Source organism: Apteryx rowi, unplaced genomic scaffold, assembly GCF_003343035.1.
Source record: "Apteryx rowi isolate R43461 unplaced genomic scaffold, aptRow1 scaffold_45, whole genome shotgun sequence".
Lineage (NCBI taxonomy): Eukaryota > Metazoa > Chordata > Aves > Apterygiformes > Apterygidae > Apteryx > Apteryx rowi.
In genome coordinates this window covers 2,674,398-2,692,145 of record NW_020450705.1, presented here as the reverse complement: position 1 = coordinate 2,692,145, position 17,748 = coordinate 2,674,398, and the positions used below count along the sequence as shown (strand labels likewise).

General features: G+C 40.8%; 1 protein-coding gene across 5 annotated transcripts in view; it reads left to right on the top strand.

Annotated features, from left to right (window-relative positions):
* The first annotated feature begins 11 nt into the window (after window positions 1-11).
* SRGAP2 (SLIT-ROBO Rho GTPase activating protein 2) overlaps window positions 12-17,748 on the top strand; it is a 119,042-nt gene continuing 101,305 nt past the window's right edge. For all 5 annotated transcript variants that reach the window (XR_003255435.1, XR_003255434.1, XM_026077233.1 and 2 more), the window contains exon 1: window positions 12-470. Coding sequence is in view for 3 of the 5 variants with exons in the window: in XM_026077233.1 (XP_025933018.1) it covers window positions 404-470 (67 nt within the window). In the remaining 2 variants the exon portion in view is untranslated. The remainder of the gene's footprint in view (window positions 471-17,748) is intronic.

Below are 17,748 nucleotides of genomic sequence, written 5' to 3'. Positions count from 1 at the left end.
CCCATTTAAAAAAAAAAAAAAAGGGGGGGGGGCAAAACCAAACCCACACAAAACATGCTGTGCGGAAGGACTTCCACTCCCTGGCTGCGCTATTAACGCTAGCAATCAGGAAGAGCCTTTGGAGGCTGCAGGATCTCGCCAGTCTGATGCTGCTGCTAAAGGTTTTGGTGCAGGGAGACAAAACTGCTGCCTCTTCCATCCACTGATCCCTGAACATCTGCATGTTTCTGCTGCTGTGCTCTGCCTCACACCCTCTCTCCATGGACTGATTTTTTTTTTTTCCTTTTGGTTGGGGGGAGGACAAGAGGAAAATCAAGGCGTTGCATTGAGAGGAGCAAGACTGCATTTCTATATTGTGCTCTGGTGGATCAGTTTGGAGGCTAATCTTTTTGGAAAAGAAAACATGACGTCGCCAGCCAAATTCAAAAAGGATAAGGAGATCATAGCTGAATATGACACTCAAGTTAAAGGTAGGAATTGTTTTATTTTCATCTATTTCATTACTGCAGTCCTGACTTGCAAATGTAGGAGTTTACAGTAGATATTTGGGTGGGGAAGGGGGAAACCATTTGCAGATTGCCTGGAATTTGCAGGGCTTTTTCATAATGCAATGTCGTATAGGATTTGCAGTGCTTTTTCTCCCCCTTCATGGGGTGGGTTCCTACTATGGTGTTGCTGTTTTAAGCTATCCCAGTAAGGGGATTTTTTTTTTTTGCTGAGTACAACAAATCTTTGGGTTCTGAGAGATTGATATTTTTCTGTCTGCTCTAAAATACAGTCTTGCATTTGAAACATAAGAGCTGGTTAATTGCTTTTTAATCCTCCTTCTATCATAGGAATCTTTTTAAAGATCTGTGTAGTGTCAGAAGCATATTTCACTTGGCAGTGTTGGGGACCTCTGCTTAGGGTCCTTTTAAAGCGATTTGTGCTAGAAAGTTCCATTATTCAGGATTTTGTTCTTGGTGAGTCCATAATGTTACTGCCTGCTTTTTTTCTTACTGTGCTCTTGAGTATAACACCTTAAGGTTGCATTGTGTGTGCGTACACACATACATGTATGCATATAATTAAAGCTAATGCATCTTGCAACAGTGGTATTCCGATCATCATAAGGAAGGTAATGAAGAGTCAGAGGCATATTTGTAATGATAATGCAAGTGTTCTGCAGAATGCAGTTGGCTGGGTTTCAGAGTGTCATGTGCCCTGGGTAAAAAGGATGGTGAAATGTCTGCATAGCTGCTTATGCTTGTGAAGTTTTCAAGATGACACTTATTTTAAAAAATAATCATTTCTTGTGTATGGCTTGATATATCACTGTTGTTAGAAAGTTATGAGATTTAATGATTTATCTAACTGGTTAAAACTTGCTTGGTATGCTCATAGCATGCAAGAAAGATGGCCTTTGGGCAGGGTTGATTGAGTTAAATCAATGCGATTAAAAAAAACCTGTGACAAATCTGATTAGGAAATCTAGATTAAAACTGGCAATTAAAATACTATTTTGCAATTATGTACTTAGCTATTTTTTCTAGTTGGGAGGTTTTGTCCCTGGTTGCTAGTCATTAAAATGTTATTCTACAAATAGATGCATATCCTACACTAAGCTTAGTACCATATTCTGCTACCTAAAAGAAGTTTTGACATTTATATTAAAGTGTTTATTTTGAGCAACTATAAAGGTCAGTGGATGTTTATCTTCTTTTTTTTTTAATTTTAGCATTCTTAAAGCTAGAAATGGAGAACATTATGTTTCCTCTTTACCATATTAGTTTCTATTCCTGTTTCAAGCTGTATTTGATGGAAATAGGAATTGAAGCCAGTGTAAAATTAGAGGTTTAATATTTTCTTTCATTATTACCCCTATGAAAATGTGCACAGTAGACAGAAATAAGTTTGTAGTTGCATAGCTGGATTTAAAACAAAGAAATACTGACTGTAGCTAGTGAATTGGACACAATAACACAAACCAAGCTTTTAGAATTAGTAGAGCTCACCACCTTACCTCTCACTTTTTTCATGGATTAGAGGAGGAAAAACTTCTTTCCCCTTTCCATAAGTGACCAACAAGACGAGTAAAACTGAAGTGAGCCTTCCCTGTATGGAGAGAGACTCTTACTGCCAAAACTTAGTTTGCCACTTAAGGTACTTATGTAGAAGACTTGTCATTTCAGCCTGTGAATGAGGGCTCTAAAATGAACTGTTGTAGTGGTATGTAGATTTTCTTTTCTTTTCTTTTTGTCTTATAAAATATTCCTATCTGAAATTAGGTCCGTTAAAGAATAATGAATTGTCTTTAAATAGACCACTGGAAGCTGTGAGAACTGGGTTTCCTTCCTGAATTAGCTGTAAAGGTAGCTTTAAGTTTCTGGCCTGATAGTCGAACTTCTTGTGCTTTAGCTCTCTGTAAACATCCCTGGCACGCACACTGGCCACGAGGGATCCTGTGAAGATAAATTCGATGGTGTTAGGGAACCCTTGTATTGGAGACAGTAGAAACTGGTATTTTAAATCACTTGGCCCACAGAAGTGGCTAATGGGAGGTGCTGACCGGTCCGGTGCCCTTCCCATGAGAGGGAGATGTAGATGGGCCTTAACATTTCAAAGGTACCCGTGCAGGCACAGTATCAGTCCTCCCCCCTTCCTCCTCGCCTTGTTCATCGCAAAATCCCAGGGTGAAGCATCTCTTCTCCACCTGGCTTCGACGCTGCACGCGCTGCTTTCTGGACAACGGGGATCTTCAGCACTCTCAAATACCAAGTTCTGGGATAATAAGCTCTTTTTCAAATTTCATGAAACTTATTTACTTAGAATGAAAGAACTTATGAGAAGCTAAGTTGGACAGTGATTTGGCAGTTTCAGAGTGGAAGCTCTGTCGGGAAATTCTCGTGAGCGGTAAGACCTCTTGTGCCTGCAGTGGGCATGCTGGGCTTGCCGCAGTGCTAGTACGGCAGTGGGAAGGTGAAGATGGTACCAAAGAAATGCTTAAAAGCCACGCTGAAATCCAGAGGTCTGATGCTGCCTAGTCATTCCCATGGGCCTTACATAACAAAAGCGTAATACTAAATTTTGGCGTCCTGATCAAGTTCCAACCCTGACGTCAGGGACGGTTTAGGAATGGTGTTACCTCTGATTATGGGTTATTCGGTTTCTTTCTGTTGTATTGTGTAGTGATGCCATGAAATGGTCATTGTGCGAGTGAGATGAATCAGGTGTTGGTATGTTATATAAATTGTAATGTATTGTTTGTTGCTCTCAGATACGAGAAAACTTTTTTTTTTAATTGGCATTTAGAAACTACGTTCTTTGCTGCACTTCATTCAAAGCTAACACATTGGAAGCTGTGTCTAGAGACTTCATTTAAAACCATTAATTCACAAATTTGTGTTCAAGCACTTTAACTTAAATTATTACTAATGAAATGCCTGAGCTTTGTTTAAAAATTTAACTGTCTTAAGTTGTTAATCAAAAACTATTTACAGATTAGTGCTGGTTTATGATTAATAAGATCATAGTTATTCAAAACTTGATTTTCTGTTGCTGAATGAGCTTTGTAATTTTTTTGTAAAAGGCGCGTAGGGGGAGAGCGGTGTGGATGAGTGAAGGTTTTGTTCTCCCTTGGCTTTGGCCTATTGGTTTTTGCTCTCTTCTTCCAACAGCCAGTTCTTAACCTCTTTTGGGTTGGAGTTAGCTCTTCCTGTGGTTTGTGTGCGTGGCTAGTATTGGGGAGCGGGGGGGATCAACGTTAGGTTGAAATGAGTGTTCTGAAGATGAAGGCGATTTACACTGTTGCACATAAAACTTACTGTGCAATGGCAGGGGAGGGAGAGCAATGTATTTCTCAATTACTTGCGCGCTGTATTTGAGAACATGCTTTGGAGTCTGTAGGTGCTAGTGTAGTGTCCATCCTTGGAGGTTGTGCAGGAGGTTGGGCCAAATGACCTCCTGAGCTCCCTTCCAACCTGAATTATCCTATGATCCTTTGACCTCCGGTACGTGGAGATTCAAGTACAAACTTACTGCCCTATGCAGAAGTGAATTAACCTCGAGATATCCAGACAGGGTGGTTCTCCTAAGCAGCTGCACTGATGTACTGCTCTTCCTTTGAGTCTTCTGCATGCAGATGACCCAGTGTCCAGCAACAGTAAAACTGATTGTCTTTGGGTGGTTGTACTATTGTGCACTTGAATATTTCATGCTGTTGATGAAGAGAAGAGAGGTTGCAAGCGTTGGTGCACACTTCTTGATGAGAATGCTACTATCTTTGAGAAAACCCTGGAAATGGTTGTGTGTCATGCAGTAGGAATTCCCTTGACGAGATGACATGGGGTCAGCAGGGGAGGGAAGTGTTGCTTTGATATGTTTCTGTACCATGTGCTCACAAAGATTATGAGTTCTGTGAAGCTGGAAAGTGAGATTCTGTGGTCTCCATATGGAGCCTTTGATATCTCAAGCTCATCCCCTTGTCTGGATTGTCTTTCCCAATTCCTTTGTGCAAGTTGTAGTAAAGCAGAGATAATTAATTTATGCTGTGCAGTGTGCTCCATGCAAGATTTGGACTCTGCCTATCTACGCTTGACCAAGGACTGCCAGGCTTTTTTGTCTTGTTTTGGTTTGGTTTAAATGTATTAAATTGGAATGTACACTTACTGAGGGGAAAAAAAAGCCAGTGATTTATCTTTTAATTCTTCCTTTCTGTCTCCTTGTGTCCCATGAGAGCATTATATTTAATTAGTTTGTATAAAGCTTCAGTAAATAGCTTCATGGTTTGGGCTACAGAAATTTAATACTGAAGTTTTTAACAAAGCAATGGTTCATAAGCCACTTCAGTTATCGAGAAGTAGTCTCTAACAAAAGTTAAAAACATGTTTTCTGCAAATCTTGTAGCCCGATTCAAGAACCACTAGGAATATGAAAAATAGATGCTTTAACAGAACTGGCTGTGTGTTTATCTCGCTGAGTACATCTTAAAACCAAGAGAAGAGCCTGACAGAAAGAACTTTGGGCAAGTCTTCTCCTAGGTGCTATCAATTTCAGGCTACTGTAAGGTCTAGAACTTTCTTGTTAGTGTTTCCAAAATGGCTGAAGAATTTCAAGTAAGTCCCTTTTTCTTCTATGTGCAGAATGGCTGATAGTTTACTTCATCAGATTGTAATTTTTTTTACTTTAGCTGCTGCTTGAAATTGGTAGGCAGCTTGTTTGTGTGCTACATCTTTTGGCTGTCTTGAAGGATGTTAGGCGGCTTTTAATACTGGTAACTCTACTGGTATAGAGCTTTTCTTGATGCAAGATTACAGAAGTAGCTGTGACTGATCAAGCAGCTGTAACTTTGGGGATGGGAAGTATGATGCTTTTGGCGATCATTTAAAACAAGCTTACCTGATGTTTTAAGTCACTGGGCAGTTGTTGCTTTTTTTAAGAAAATTGGGATTTCTCTTGACTGTTAAAAGTTTTTGTTAATACTTTGCATACAGTGCTTGTCTAGAAAGAGACTATTTGACTTAGACTTAAAGAAAAAGAATCAAACCTGTGCATGTGGGGATTTTCAGTGCTGTTGGTATTATGTATTTATGATGATGGTTTGTCTTTTCAGAGTGTGCAAGTCTTCTGTTTAGGTCACTGAGTTGGTTACTGCACAACGTTATTCGGCTTGCAAGCACTGATACCACGTATGTGTGCTTTTGAGAGTCACATCTGAACTCTTGGCCACTTTGGCAACGCCTGTTTCATGCACAGTGTAAATAGACTTCAGTCATGCACTCTGGTGTGGTTGAGTGGAAAATTTTTAAATTTTGAGATTTTGAGTTTGTATATATTGGATTACTGTTTACATTTAAAATGTAAAACTACCTTTTAAGGGGTTTTACAGTTAATCAGTGCTCTGTGTGTGTAAGTGATTCCATTTGTTTGCAGCAGTGACTTACTCCAAACTCTGGCCATGGCAGTGCTTTCGAATTCATCTGTTTTTCTGCAGTTCTTGATAGTGCTAATCCCTGGGGTTTTGGAGCTGCTTGGATTGGGCCAACTAAAGAGCCTGGTGCCAGAAAGAGGGGGAAGGGCTGTTGGGAGATGGGTTTGCTGTTACAGCAATAGTTTGTATTTTTTTTTCTTATGTACAGTTCCTGCTAATGGCTTATTAATGAGGATGGGAAGAAATGAAAGAAAGCAGCTTCTTCCTTCCTCTCTCTGTCTCCAAAATTCAGCGTTGGGTCTCTGTCTCGGATCCATCGAGTGTTGCGTGGCTGGAGTCCAGTGCAGACCAACAGCCTTCGCTCTGATTAATGTTGCTGTCTCTTCCAAGAGCAGAACAAATTGTCAGTGTAACTCCAGTAGGGGTTTTTATAAAAGTTTACTAGTGTTAGCAAGAGTTTTCCCTAATTCCCAACTAAGAGAGCCCCACCACATTTCTCCTTCTTTCTGCAGCTCTGAATGATTTCCCTTTCTGGGAATGGTGCACATTAGTAACCTTACCTTCCTCCTTTTGTAAAAAAGCTTGGCTTTTCTTCATTGTGTTTTTAATGCTTACTAATTCTTGTTAGTGGGAATTTACTTGGGAAGAACCTATTTGCCTAATCAACTTTTTCAGACATCTTTCTGAAGAATGAAAAATCTAAACGTTTGCTTAGATGGACTGTGTGGTTAAATATATGTTCTTCTGAACGGCTTTCATTTTGCCACACAGTTGATATTCATTACTTGTGACTCTTCTTCATTTTTGTACAACTCTTGTAGGCTTTTATGCTTTGGGTTGTGCTGCTTTTCTTTTTGAGAATTTGTGAGCATCTGCGACATCATTGTAGTTCTGCTCTCTGAATATTGTCTACCTTTTGTAGATGGTAGAAGTAAATATGGAGTTATGGTTTGACTTGCTGAGGGTTAAGAAAAGTATATGAGAAAATGTGAGAAAGGGTTTTGTCTTCGCAATAATTCTGTCATAAGAGACAATTCTTCAGTTCTGTTCAGTTTTTCTCCTTTTCTTCCAAAATAACAATATTACAAAAGACCAAGCAGAACCTTCTTTTTGTAAAGTCTCTTGATAGGAGTCAGTGAAACTCTTGATTGTGAGTGTTTTAGAGTCAGAAAACGCATGTGGAGGTAGAATAGCTGTGTCAAGGAAGCTCAGCCCATACTTTTTCAAAGTATGTGCTGCAAATGGATTTGAGCCATTTTAAATGTTATTTCTTGCTATTAAAATAACTGTTTGCTACTGTTAAACCCTAAAGCTTTGGACCCAGACACTTTGCTTTGAATCAGTACTCTGAGAGTTAATTGCTGCTTGGGGGGAAAAACAAAACCAAACAGGGGCTGGGAACTGGGGAGGAGAAGGAAGGGGGGGGGGGGAAGCTTCCTCTGCAATTCTGAATGTGAAATGACGATGCGTTTACAAGAGCTGGAGTTATCCGGGAGCGCTGCGTGCGCTCCGAAGCAGCGTGGGCATGATGTTACGATAGCAATGTGCAGCCTGCGGTGCCTCCAGGTAAGAGTTGGTGATGGGCAGCTCCGTACGGATACGTACACCGGGAGCAACAAGCCTACTATTTGCCGTTCTTTAACCAAGCCAGGCAGGAGAAAGGGGAGGAAGTATAAATGTAAATGTGAATCGCGGCTGGGCGTAAATCTCTGCTGATATGTCTGGTACAGTCACGCTGTTTAATCTGGTGCATACGTTTCTGTATGCTGCAGCATGCTTGGCAGAATAACGCAGTAAATCTTTGGAATAAAATGTATGCAGGAAATCCTCAAAATGTTCCTAGGGTTCCCCCGCTCTGCTTTAATGCACATTTTTTCTCCAGGTGTTAAAATGTGGGACAAAAATTCATTGGTCTTAAGTGTGTTCAGCAAGCCACAGAAATAGTTTTTGGTTCCCATTTATTTCTGTGACATCAGCTGAGTCAGGCAGGCGGAGGCTGACTTATTCTGGTGGAGCTGTGGCACATAAGCAGCTTCTGGCATTTTGACTCTTGAAGTTAGCCAAATAAGCAGATTAACTCTAAACCGAGAAAGGATTTTGGTCTGCAGTAGAGTGCTGCAGGAGGGAAATTTGGTCAGCGCTACTATTTTTGAGGCTTTTTCATTGTAGAACTTTCCAGGAAGAGCTTTTTGGTTTCCATTCTTTTCTTTTAGGTAGGGAAGGGTTTTATTTGTTTTCCCCATTGTCATTGGAAAAGGTTTTCATGCAAACAGCAAATTATGGAGCTCTCCAGTTAATAAATAGTGAATGCTTGCAAACTGAATCTACTGAAAATAATAATAGTTGTTGCCCCAAAATTAGTCAGTCTTCTCTTTCTTTGAGTAGCTGTCTAATTCCCTGTTAATGATGTCCTCTAATGCTCCTCTGAGGAAAGGGGTTTGGGTATGTCAGGCCTACAGCTGACAGAATTGTCACTGTCTATCTCTGAACAAGTAGATCAGGTTTTTTGACCAAAGATCTTAAGGCTCAGTCGATCAAAATATTTCTGTGTTATTGTTTTGCAATGCAAACTGAACCTGTTTTTGTTGCCATAACCTTTAATACATTGGTATCTGAGGATGGAGAGAATTTTTGATTAAAAAGCACAAAAACCTAGTGCTTATTCTACAGGCTGGATTGTTTAAGCGGATTTTTTTTTTGTGCTGTTTTGTAGCCTCTGCACTGAAGAAATTATACAGTGTCAGTAAGGAGAACTCAAAGGTGTTTGTGGGTGGTTTTTTGGGGGGAGAGGAGTGCTGGAGGGGTTTATTTTTATTTTTGCTAATGAATACCGCCATGAATTGCTTTGCCAGTCGCGTTAGGGCAGGGGACTAGGCAAGGCTCCTCTCCCGCTGCCTCGGCGGCACGAGGCCCCGAAGAGCGGGGTGTAACGGTGTGTGTCAGGGTGCCGATTGCCTCGGGGATCCCTGGAGCAAAGGGGAGCACAGGGCTTTAGGTTATTATATATATATATATATATATATATACACACACACAAAGCTCTTTTTGTTTCTGCCTGTGCAGTTTGACGCTCGGTAACGATTGAGAGGGCGTCTCTTTTTCTCCTTTCTCACCTTCCCAGCTTCCCAGCCGTACTGCTACACTAGTTCTAGAAATGGTGAGAACGGCACCGCAGATAGCGGGGTGAATGCGGATCTTTTAATCGCCAGGCTGTTCAGTCGTGTTCAGAGTCTGTCTGGATATTGCAATAATAAAATATGCTGCTGTCTGTCGCTGATGGAGGTTTAGCGGTGAGAAATCTTAAGGGGAAAAACAGCTTGTGTAGCAGGTCCTTCAAAGCAATTACCCTTTGGTTTAGTGATACGAATTAAATTAGGTGGGGGTTGGCGTTTCCCTGTGTCAACCATTATATTTAGGTATTAATTGATCCCCTTGTTTCCTTTCTCAGCAGGGAGTGAGTGATCCATGCAGGGCAGGAGAAAATCAAATTGAAGGGCAGTTTCAAGGAACTTTCTGCGCTCTGGCATATTACATGTGATTGCCTTTATTTTGGGAATATTTCAGATGCCTACTGGATGGAGTTTAAATATAGTGGGATAAAATGCTATCCTGGCTTTCAGATGCTCCTACCTGTTAGTACTTAATCTGCAAAGTCAGGTGTTGTGGGAAAGTACTTTTCTTTATCCGTGTTTAGGACTGGGACTAAGAGTATCTGGTATCTAAAATGCGTTTCATGTGATGTACTTCCTTTTTGGAAAAAACGAGCTCTCCGCATGTTTCATTAGCACTGATTATGCTGTTAAAATATCAAGGAATTTTACGTAGGGATAAGATTATGGGCTGAAGAAACTTTCGGTCAGCTGCCAGATGTAGTTATTTAACTTAGGCAGTTAAATATGTGGCAGCCACCGACAGATGTAACTGTGTGTTAAACTGGTATACTGGGATCCTTCCTCATGCGTCCTCATCCATCGGGGGGGGGGGCTGTCCTGCATGTATCGCTTGGAAATCACGACTGTGGTGAGTTAACTTCTTCTGCAGTTGTTTATAGTGCTGTGACCTTTTGATCTATGAGCAAAAGGTGAAGCTTCCTAGAAAACTGATGCTCCTCCAGCTTCTTGGAAACCCACAGTGAGCGTGGTATTCCTATAAAAGCAGAAATTGGACATACAACACTAAGGAAAGGCAGAGGGAAGCTTAATAAAATACATCCGTTCCTTTTTACGGGGTTACTTTTCTGACTGTAGCATTTGACACATCCAGTGACTTGTTCTTTCTTTTTTGTCGTGGATGTAAATTAAGTTCTATTGGCCRTAAAGCACTTATTTAAAAACAAAAAAAATCCGTCCTCCATCTTTAAAATGGGATCACAGCACTTCTCCACAGCAGCTCTATTGTGAAGAGTCGTATTTGATGAGTGTAAAGTGCTTTGAAAGCTGAGGATAGAAAACGCATAAATGAGAAGCAGCCATTATTTCTGTTTAAAAAAAAGTCTCTTTTCTGTTAGTAGGTGCAGTGGATATGTTAATGAATAATAATGACAAACCATAGCATACTAAATGTTTTATGAACTGTAGAATTACAAAGCTCTGAACAGACCCATGGAGGTGTTTCCCCTGTGTTTGATAACCAGTTATTCAGAAATTTAATAAATGAATGTTTCTGTGAAGTGGTTTTAGAAGGGAGCCTGTTTTCGCTTTGGTCTCTCTAATAAAAGTGGCTTTCTAACTTTCCCCTCTTCTTTCCATCTGTTGACAAAAAGAGACCTGCTTCATCACATTTGCCCTTTAAAAAGGGAAAAATCAGTAAACTGCCTATGTTTCTGCCCGCCTAGTGGGGTCCCGCTGGCATCTGTGGGATGGCTCAGCAGAACTGGCTCCGCAGGGCTGCAGGAGGGTGCTGAAGTGCGAACCGAAGGCGGCAGTGAACAAAGTGCCCGTCTGGAAAAGGGAGGGGGAAGGAGCTTCTGCACTGGAGGGAGGAGGAGGATGCAGCGTTGCAAAGGTCACGGGATGTAGTAATGATGTTTGAATGGAAACTTATCTTGCTGTGAATGAAAATGTGCTCTTCTATTTCCCCCCCTGGAGCTGAATGTCTAAAAATTCGGGATACTTGTTCTGTCTGTCTCCTTCTCTCTCTTTTTTGGGCTTGGGTCTGTGAATGGCTCTCGTGAACATCCATGAGTTGTGTAATAGAAATGAAGAAATGGAGGACAGACAGTATATGTATATACAAAGAGATGCTAGTAGAGGTTTAAATACACTAATCTCTGTGTTTAATAGATTACATTTCCGAAGGTGTCGGCACTGACTGGGACGGTGTTCTGGTTACTGTTGTCGTATRAACTTGGAACATGGGGCTAAATACCCTTCTGATCTGCCTCTTGCAACCCTGTGGAAGTAGGGTGGTTTTTCTGTTACAGGTGCACTACAACTTCTGTTCCACTTCTTAAGGCACCTGCCTTAAATATTGCCTAAACATCAATGAAAGACTTAAACAAAACTTAGTTGTAAATAAATGTTTACTTTGAGAAACCCGCGTGCATGCACGTTGCTCACGTGTGACTGAAGCACCATATCTTCATCGTGAGTTTGAGACCTTCACAGAAACTTAAACAGCAAAAATCCCCAAACTCTTATAATGTTGTTTTACACTAATACTTCAGTAGGAGTTTGAGATTAAGATATCTTGTGCTTCTGAAAAGGTTGTAAGGCAGCAGAGACTTTTTTTTTTTCCTTGCAAATAATGAAAATGCTAAAGGGAAACTAACGCTTGTTGCCTGCGATTTGAAGGTGGAATTCCYGATGCGGCAGGTCCTAGGATAAAAGTTAAATTCTGCAGCTGGGAAGGWGATCATTTCATCAGCCCAAAAGAATTGAGTGAGGTCAGATCCTAGGTGCATTTCAGATTTAAAAGCAGGGAATACGTTCTGAATCTGCTGGTCTTTTTGGGAAATCCCTGTAGGTAGCTGCTTCTGTACCTTGAAAGCTGTAGCAAGCGAGAAGGTATCTTGAAACTTTTGGGGTTAAAATTAACACTTAAAATACCCTGACAGCTGGTCATTCTTGCTGTGATTGTACACTATTAAATTTATAAATTTGCCTAACTGTTACTGGTTCATTTCTAGTTTTATCTTAAGGTGTGGCCATGGTAGGAACATTATATTACCGTAGCCTTCAAGGAGAGAAGTCTCTGTCAGTATTTTGGGAMTAAGCTTGCAGTCACCAGACCAGCACACATGGAGAGGACAAGAGTGCCCCTTCTATCTGCCGCTGTAGGCTTCTCCAGAAGGCAGCATCTGTAACTTGTGAAGGTCTATAATAAATACTTGCTGGAAGCTGAAAGCGCAGCTGTAATTTTCTCCGTTCTCTGCGGCCCCTTCCAGCCCGCTAGCATCGTTTCGAGGTTTTATGATTAGGGCTTCATGGTCCAAATAGCTCTCRTCCGCGCCGCACCCTCCAGCAAACCGGGACCAGGGCGACGGACTGCGATGGTACGGGTGGAAGAGACTGCTGGTGCCTTACTGTTACCTTTAGTTTAAATGTCCCGTGAAAGGTGTTGCTATGAAATTATCTGTGTTGAATATTTAAATGTATTTATCAGTACTAAACGAATGATGATCTCCTTTGGAGAAGTTGCTTCTGCACTACCCTTTAGACTTTGAAACTCTGTTTCTGAATTGATGAATAGTGTCCTCAGACACTGTTATAGGGAGGTGCTTAGTTCTCTGAGGCTAAAGGGAAAACTTAGCCCAAATATATAGTTTTAAAATGGAGTGATGTATCTAGCTGCCCCCCCCCCCCAAAAAAAGAAACTTAGATGTTTGTGAAGTTTTCTTTGCTGACACCCCCAAATAAAAGCTATGCRGTGTCAACTCTTATTTCTGCTGGAGTACGCAGCCGTCGGGCTAGAACTTTCTTGGCCTTCTGTCGATGGTGCCAGTGTTAAAAATCTCTTACTAGTAATTGTTGTCCCAAACTTTTGACAAGCATTTGAGATAAATATTTAAAGAAAGAAACAAACAACCCCTATCCCCAAACCCTCCCAGAGTTTAAAACAATCTTCCTTGAATTTCCTCATCACTGTAAATCTGCCTAGGTTTCAGTGTTTGACATAATTCCCCTTGTCTATCTGCAAAAATAAGGAAGTTTGTTCATAAAACTTCTAATCGAGTAGTGAGGACTCTTGCATCTTTGATATTATTAAAAAAACCAAAACTCTTCTTTCCTTTTGAAGATCACCCTTGCAGAATTTTCTGATTCTGAAACTTCCTGTAGCATATTTTAAGCATTACAGATGTTTTTCCTAGGTTATTTTGAAGCTAAATAATGTAAGTTATTACTGGGTATAGCTGTGGTATATGTGTGTGTATRTATATAATATGCATGTAGTAACCATTAAYTTTCTTTCCTCTTTAAAATTCCATACATTTTCCTTTCAAACAGCTTTGTGTTTTATGATCACTGCAAGAGCATCCAGTCTAAATTAGCTTTTTTACTGATCTTACAGTAAAACTGCTTTATTTTTTCATTCCATTTGGGTGAGGAGAGGTATCCTCCTGCATTAATGCTGTTAATTCAAGATCCATTTTGAAAAGTTTCCACGTTCTTTTGATTGTTGAATTTGAATCTTTCAGCAGGTATCATGTACCCGAATGGTATTGTGTTCCAAGTAGCCTGAAAGGAGGTAAAAAAGATTAAGGGGTAGTGAATTACTCAGAATAATCTTAAAACAAGGTCTCCAGTGAGATTTACAGGTTTCAGTTACAGATTTTGAAATGTGTTGGGAGAACATTGAACTTMTTTTTGTCTGACAATACAGGCTGCAGGTCGGAAAGGATATGCATTTTATTTTTAGGAAGAGTTACTCAAACTGAAGAGATAATTGGACAGCTGTATATATTTTCTGCTTTTTTTATTGTCTTGTTTGTTTTTTGGAGGTGACAAAATGACGAATTCCAGCGTTGTCATGAATAAGCTGGCAGCTGCATCTGGAGGCGCTAGTGGGTGCAAGCTGGAGAGGAGCGGAGAGCGTGGGGGAACACAGGTCACCGCTCAGTTAAAACTCAGTGGAGTATATGAAGAAGAATATAGTGAAAAACAATTGCCTGAATGAGCCGAAGCTTGTTCGCTCTTGCATTTAATTGTCACGTGGCTGAAATGTGTGTAGGTATCTCTTCTTTTGACCCCTTTCTCCCTTCTCTTTATTTATCCTCCCTGACTTCTGCCATTGGAAATAGTTTGTGTCATGAGTAGGAAATAAACGCTCCACTGAACCTTCCTAATGCAAATAAACAGGTTAGCTGTTTTTAAGTGCCAGGTTTTTTTATGATTCTTCCAAAGTTCCTTTTGCCCCAGTGGGACTGAAACTTGAATGAGTGTTTTCCTTAAGATTTATTTTTAGGAGTTAAAGGCTTATGTGAACTTTACTGCTGGCAAAGATACTGGATTGACAGTCCTAGACATCAAATTTATGCTTTTAAATTTTTAAATCTTTAAGCTGCCAAGAAGATAGGCCAGCTGAGAATATTGAGATGCTTGTTTCACTGCCTCTTGAACTGGGATTTTGCTGACACTTTTCTACATCTGTGAGAAATACTTGGTGTTGAAGCAAACCCAGGAAATCTTTCTCTCCTCCCCTTGAGTAGATAAGTGTTTGCATCTCTGTTCATGTGTGTGTTTGTGCAAGGGGAACGGCTTGCCACTGGGGTGGTGGAGAACATGGGGATACAAGTACAGCTCTTCAGTGCTTGCTCCGACGGTTATTATTTTAATGTGTGATTTATGGTACAGGAGGTCTCCAGTTGCACATACTTAATGAAAAGACCACTCAGTGTTTTTTCACGCTGCTGCTTAGTTATCTGTTTCTTTTAACTTTTGTGAAGTTTTATTGGATTCGCTTTTGTCTGTGGTCCATGCTGTGACTGATTGTTCATCAAGATCTGCATTAGCTTGAGTTTGCTGTATTTTAATAGCTTTGAATAAAAGGATTTTTATGCATATTTTAATACAAGCTGGACAAAGAGGAGAAAATAGAGAAACTATTTACTTTTAGGAGGAACCCTCAAGTTTGCTTCAAAGGTCTTCAATATGTTCCACTAATTTACACGTTCAAAACACATTACACRTTTCAATTTACACATTCAGAAAAGCCTGTAAGGAATCCATTGGCCTGGATTGGCAATAGTGTCCTATCTGAAGGCAGAACCTTAGGCAAAAAACCCACGTCAGCATATGAATAAATGGTGGAGGAGAGCGACTTTTCATTTCATGAAAGTCAAACTTACTTCAGACCTTTATGAAGATTTTCTGTTTAATTAGGAGAAAGTTTGTGAATCGGTGGTAGGACAAGCGGGAGATGCTGGTCGCAGCAAACTCCTCCATGGCTGATTCTGTGCCCTTTATTTATACAAAGCGCTGTGACTTGTTGGAGTGTCTTTACTAAATTCCACCTGATGTCCTCTTCTGCGTCTGCGCGTGAAGAAGGCGTATGCCCGAACAAACCGCAGCCTTGGGCCTCGCCGCAACCTCTGTGCTGCAGAAACCTTGTTTTCAGGGCGTGTTGCTGGGAATTGCCTCTTGCTTGCTGACACGTGTTTATGTTGTCAAGCCAGAGATCTGAGGGTGCAGGGAGGCCGCTCTTGTCAAAAGCGGTATTTTAGCAGGCTTTTTCGGTGCTCACAGATGCTGTTAATCCACATGAACACGTTAATGCTTTCTTTTTTTCTCGTCATTTGGGACTAGAATAGGAAAAGGGAAAAGATGCAAAGCAATTGTATGTGTTCAAGGCAGGGGAAAAGCGTATCAAGAGCTAAGACAAATCCGCCTTGCCTCACAGATAATTCCTGTGGACTTAGACGTCTTTGTAAGTACATAGCTCCTTGCTGATTTCATTTTGTACATGCCTTAGCTTGGCTTGAGGTTAGACTGATCATACTAACATGTTTTTACTGACTGGATGTTCTCAGTGTAGTGGTGACAGTGGTATGTCTATTATTACTGATGGCAAATTGGTTAATAGTGTGGTTAGTCCAAATAAACTAATAGTGCAGACGGCGTTTCTTTTCTTAGCTAAGGTGATGTTTTTATACACCTACTTGAAACCATTAACTTTCTTGCAAGAGCATTTTTTTTTTTTTAGGTCTGACTCTGGTTCTTTTGCTCAGCTAGATGCAGCTCCGCTGAATGTCAGTGCTGTAACGGGCTGCTCAGACCTGGGGGAGATTTTTAACAGCAAGCGGTGCTTCCTCCCCAGGAAGGCCTAGAAACGCCGCAAGTGCGTTTAACACACAGCCCCGTGGCCTGAACTCATTTTCACCAAGCTAAGCAGCTTGTTAATTGTTTAATTATGTCATTTTGGTTTGGACAGGGGTTAGTTTCAGTTCTCTCCTGTTAACGGGGTTGCTTTAGGTGAGGTGAGAAGTCCAAAGAACACGATCTTTGGAAGAAGAGTTGGACATTAGTGAGCTCACTTTTGAGGGCTGGCTTTTTCTTTCTCTTCTTGCTAATGGGCTCCTCAATTGTATTTTCTTAATATGCTGTTCATATGGAGCAATCTGCAAATTGGAAATATGTTAAACCTATTTTAATGAGTGAAAAGTCAGTGTGGATGACTCAAATTTCATCTCTCTTAGCTCCTGATTCAAATTCAATCCCTTTTGGTAGCAACTGAAATGTCACCAAATGTTCATAGTGCCTGAGGAGCTGAGAGCAACTCTGCCTCTAGCTGAGAGCTGGCGTCCCGCTGCCAACGGCGGTGGGTTCTGCCTCCTCCCGGGGCCGCTGGCAGCGACGCAGAGCCCGAGCGAGCGGAGAAGTGGGAGGATGAATCACTTCTCTGCTCCTCCAGATCCAGACGGGAGTTGGGAGGCGCTAGCGGCTCTGCTCAGCTGCAACCAGGAATTCTGCCCTGGATTTTGCAGATGTCTGAGCTGTTAGGATTAAGGTTGCGATTGGCTCATGGGGCATGCAAAAATAACAGGTTTTTGAGGGCTGATATGTCTAATGTCAATTATCAATCTAGAAATGTAACTAATGTTTATAGAAATAATCAGAATATGTTGTTTTATTTTGTGAACAGAGTATAACTTTATGAATAGCTGTGAAATCATTGAGATGTGTGCTGTATACCTAGGAGAAATGACATTCATTACTACTGGTTTTGATATATTTTGAGTTCCTTACAAATGATAGAGGTGAGTTAGCGTTGTCTTGTTCTCAGTGTAGTTGACGTGCAGCTAAAGACTTCTGCTTTCCGCTTCTGTGACTGACTTGCCATGCGATTTTGCCTGAGTTACTTAAGATCTGTCATTTTGATCAGCACGGGAACAATAATGAATCAGAGAGCACAGTGGTTTTTAGTAGTCTTACAAATCTTCTGTGATGAATCAATAGGAAATTGCTGAATTTTTGGATTATTGCAGGTATACTAAGATAAAGGGTTATGACTGAGATATATTTACCTTACAAGGGCAATTCCCTTTACAGTCTCTTTCCTTTCAATAGTTTTCTTTGCCTTTATTTACTTAACCAGGTTGAAAATTGCTATGACCTATATTCGGTAGCAGCCAGCTCCTGTTTGGAAGGTCTTGGACTAGAGACCTTGCATGTTGTCACTGTGGAACTTTTCTTACCTGTATTGCTGCACTTCTAATATCAAATATTTTCTCTACTGTTTTTAAATGAGATCCCCTCTGTGCTGCTTGCTTAGTGGGGAGAGTTTATGAAATCCAGCCATTTCAAAGACAGCATTAGCTCCGATTTCCCATATTGAGCTGACATTCAAAGAGAAACTTGCTTGTTTTACACTTTAAATAGCTCTCAGATGGTAACATGGATAGT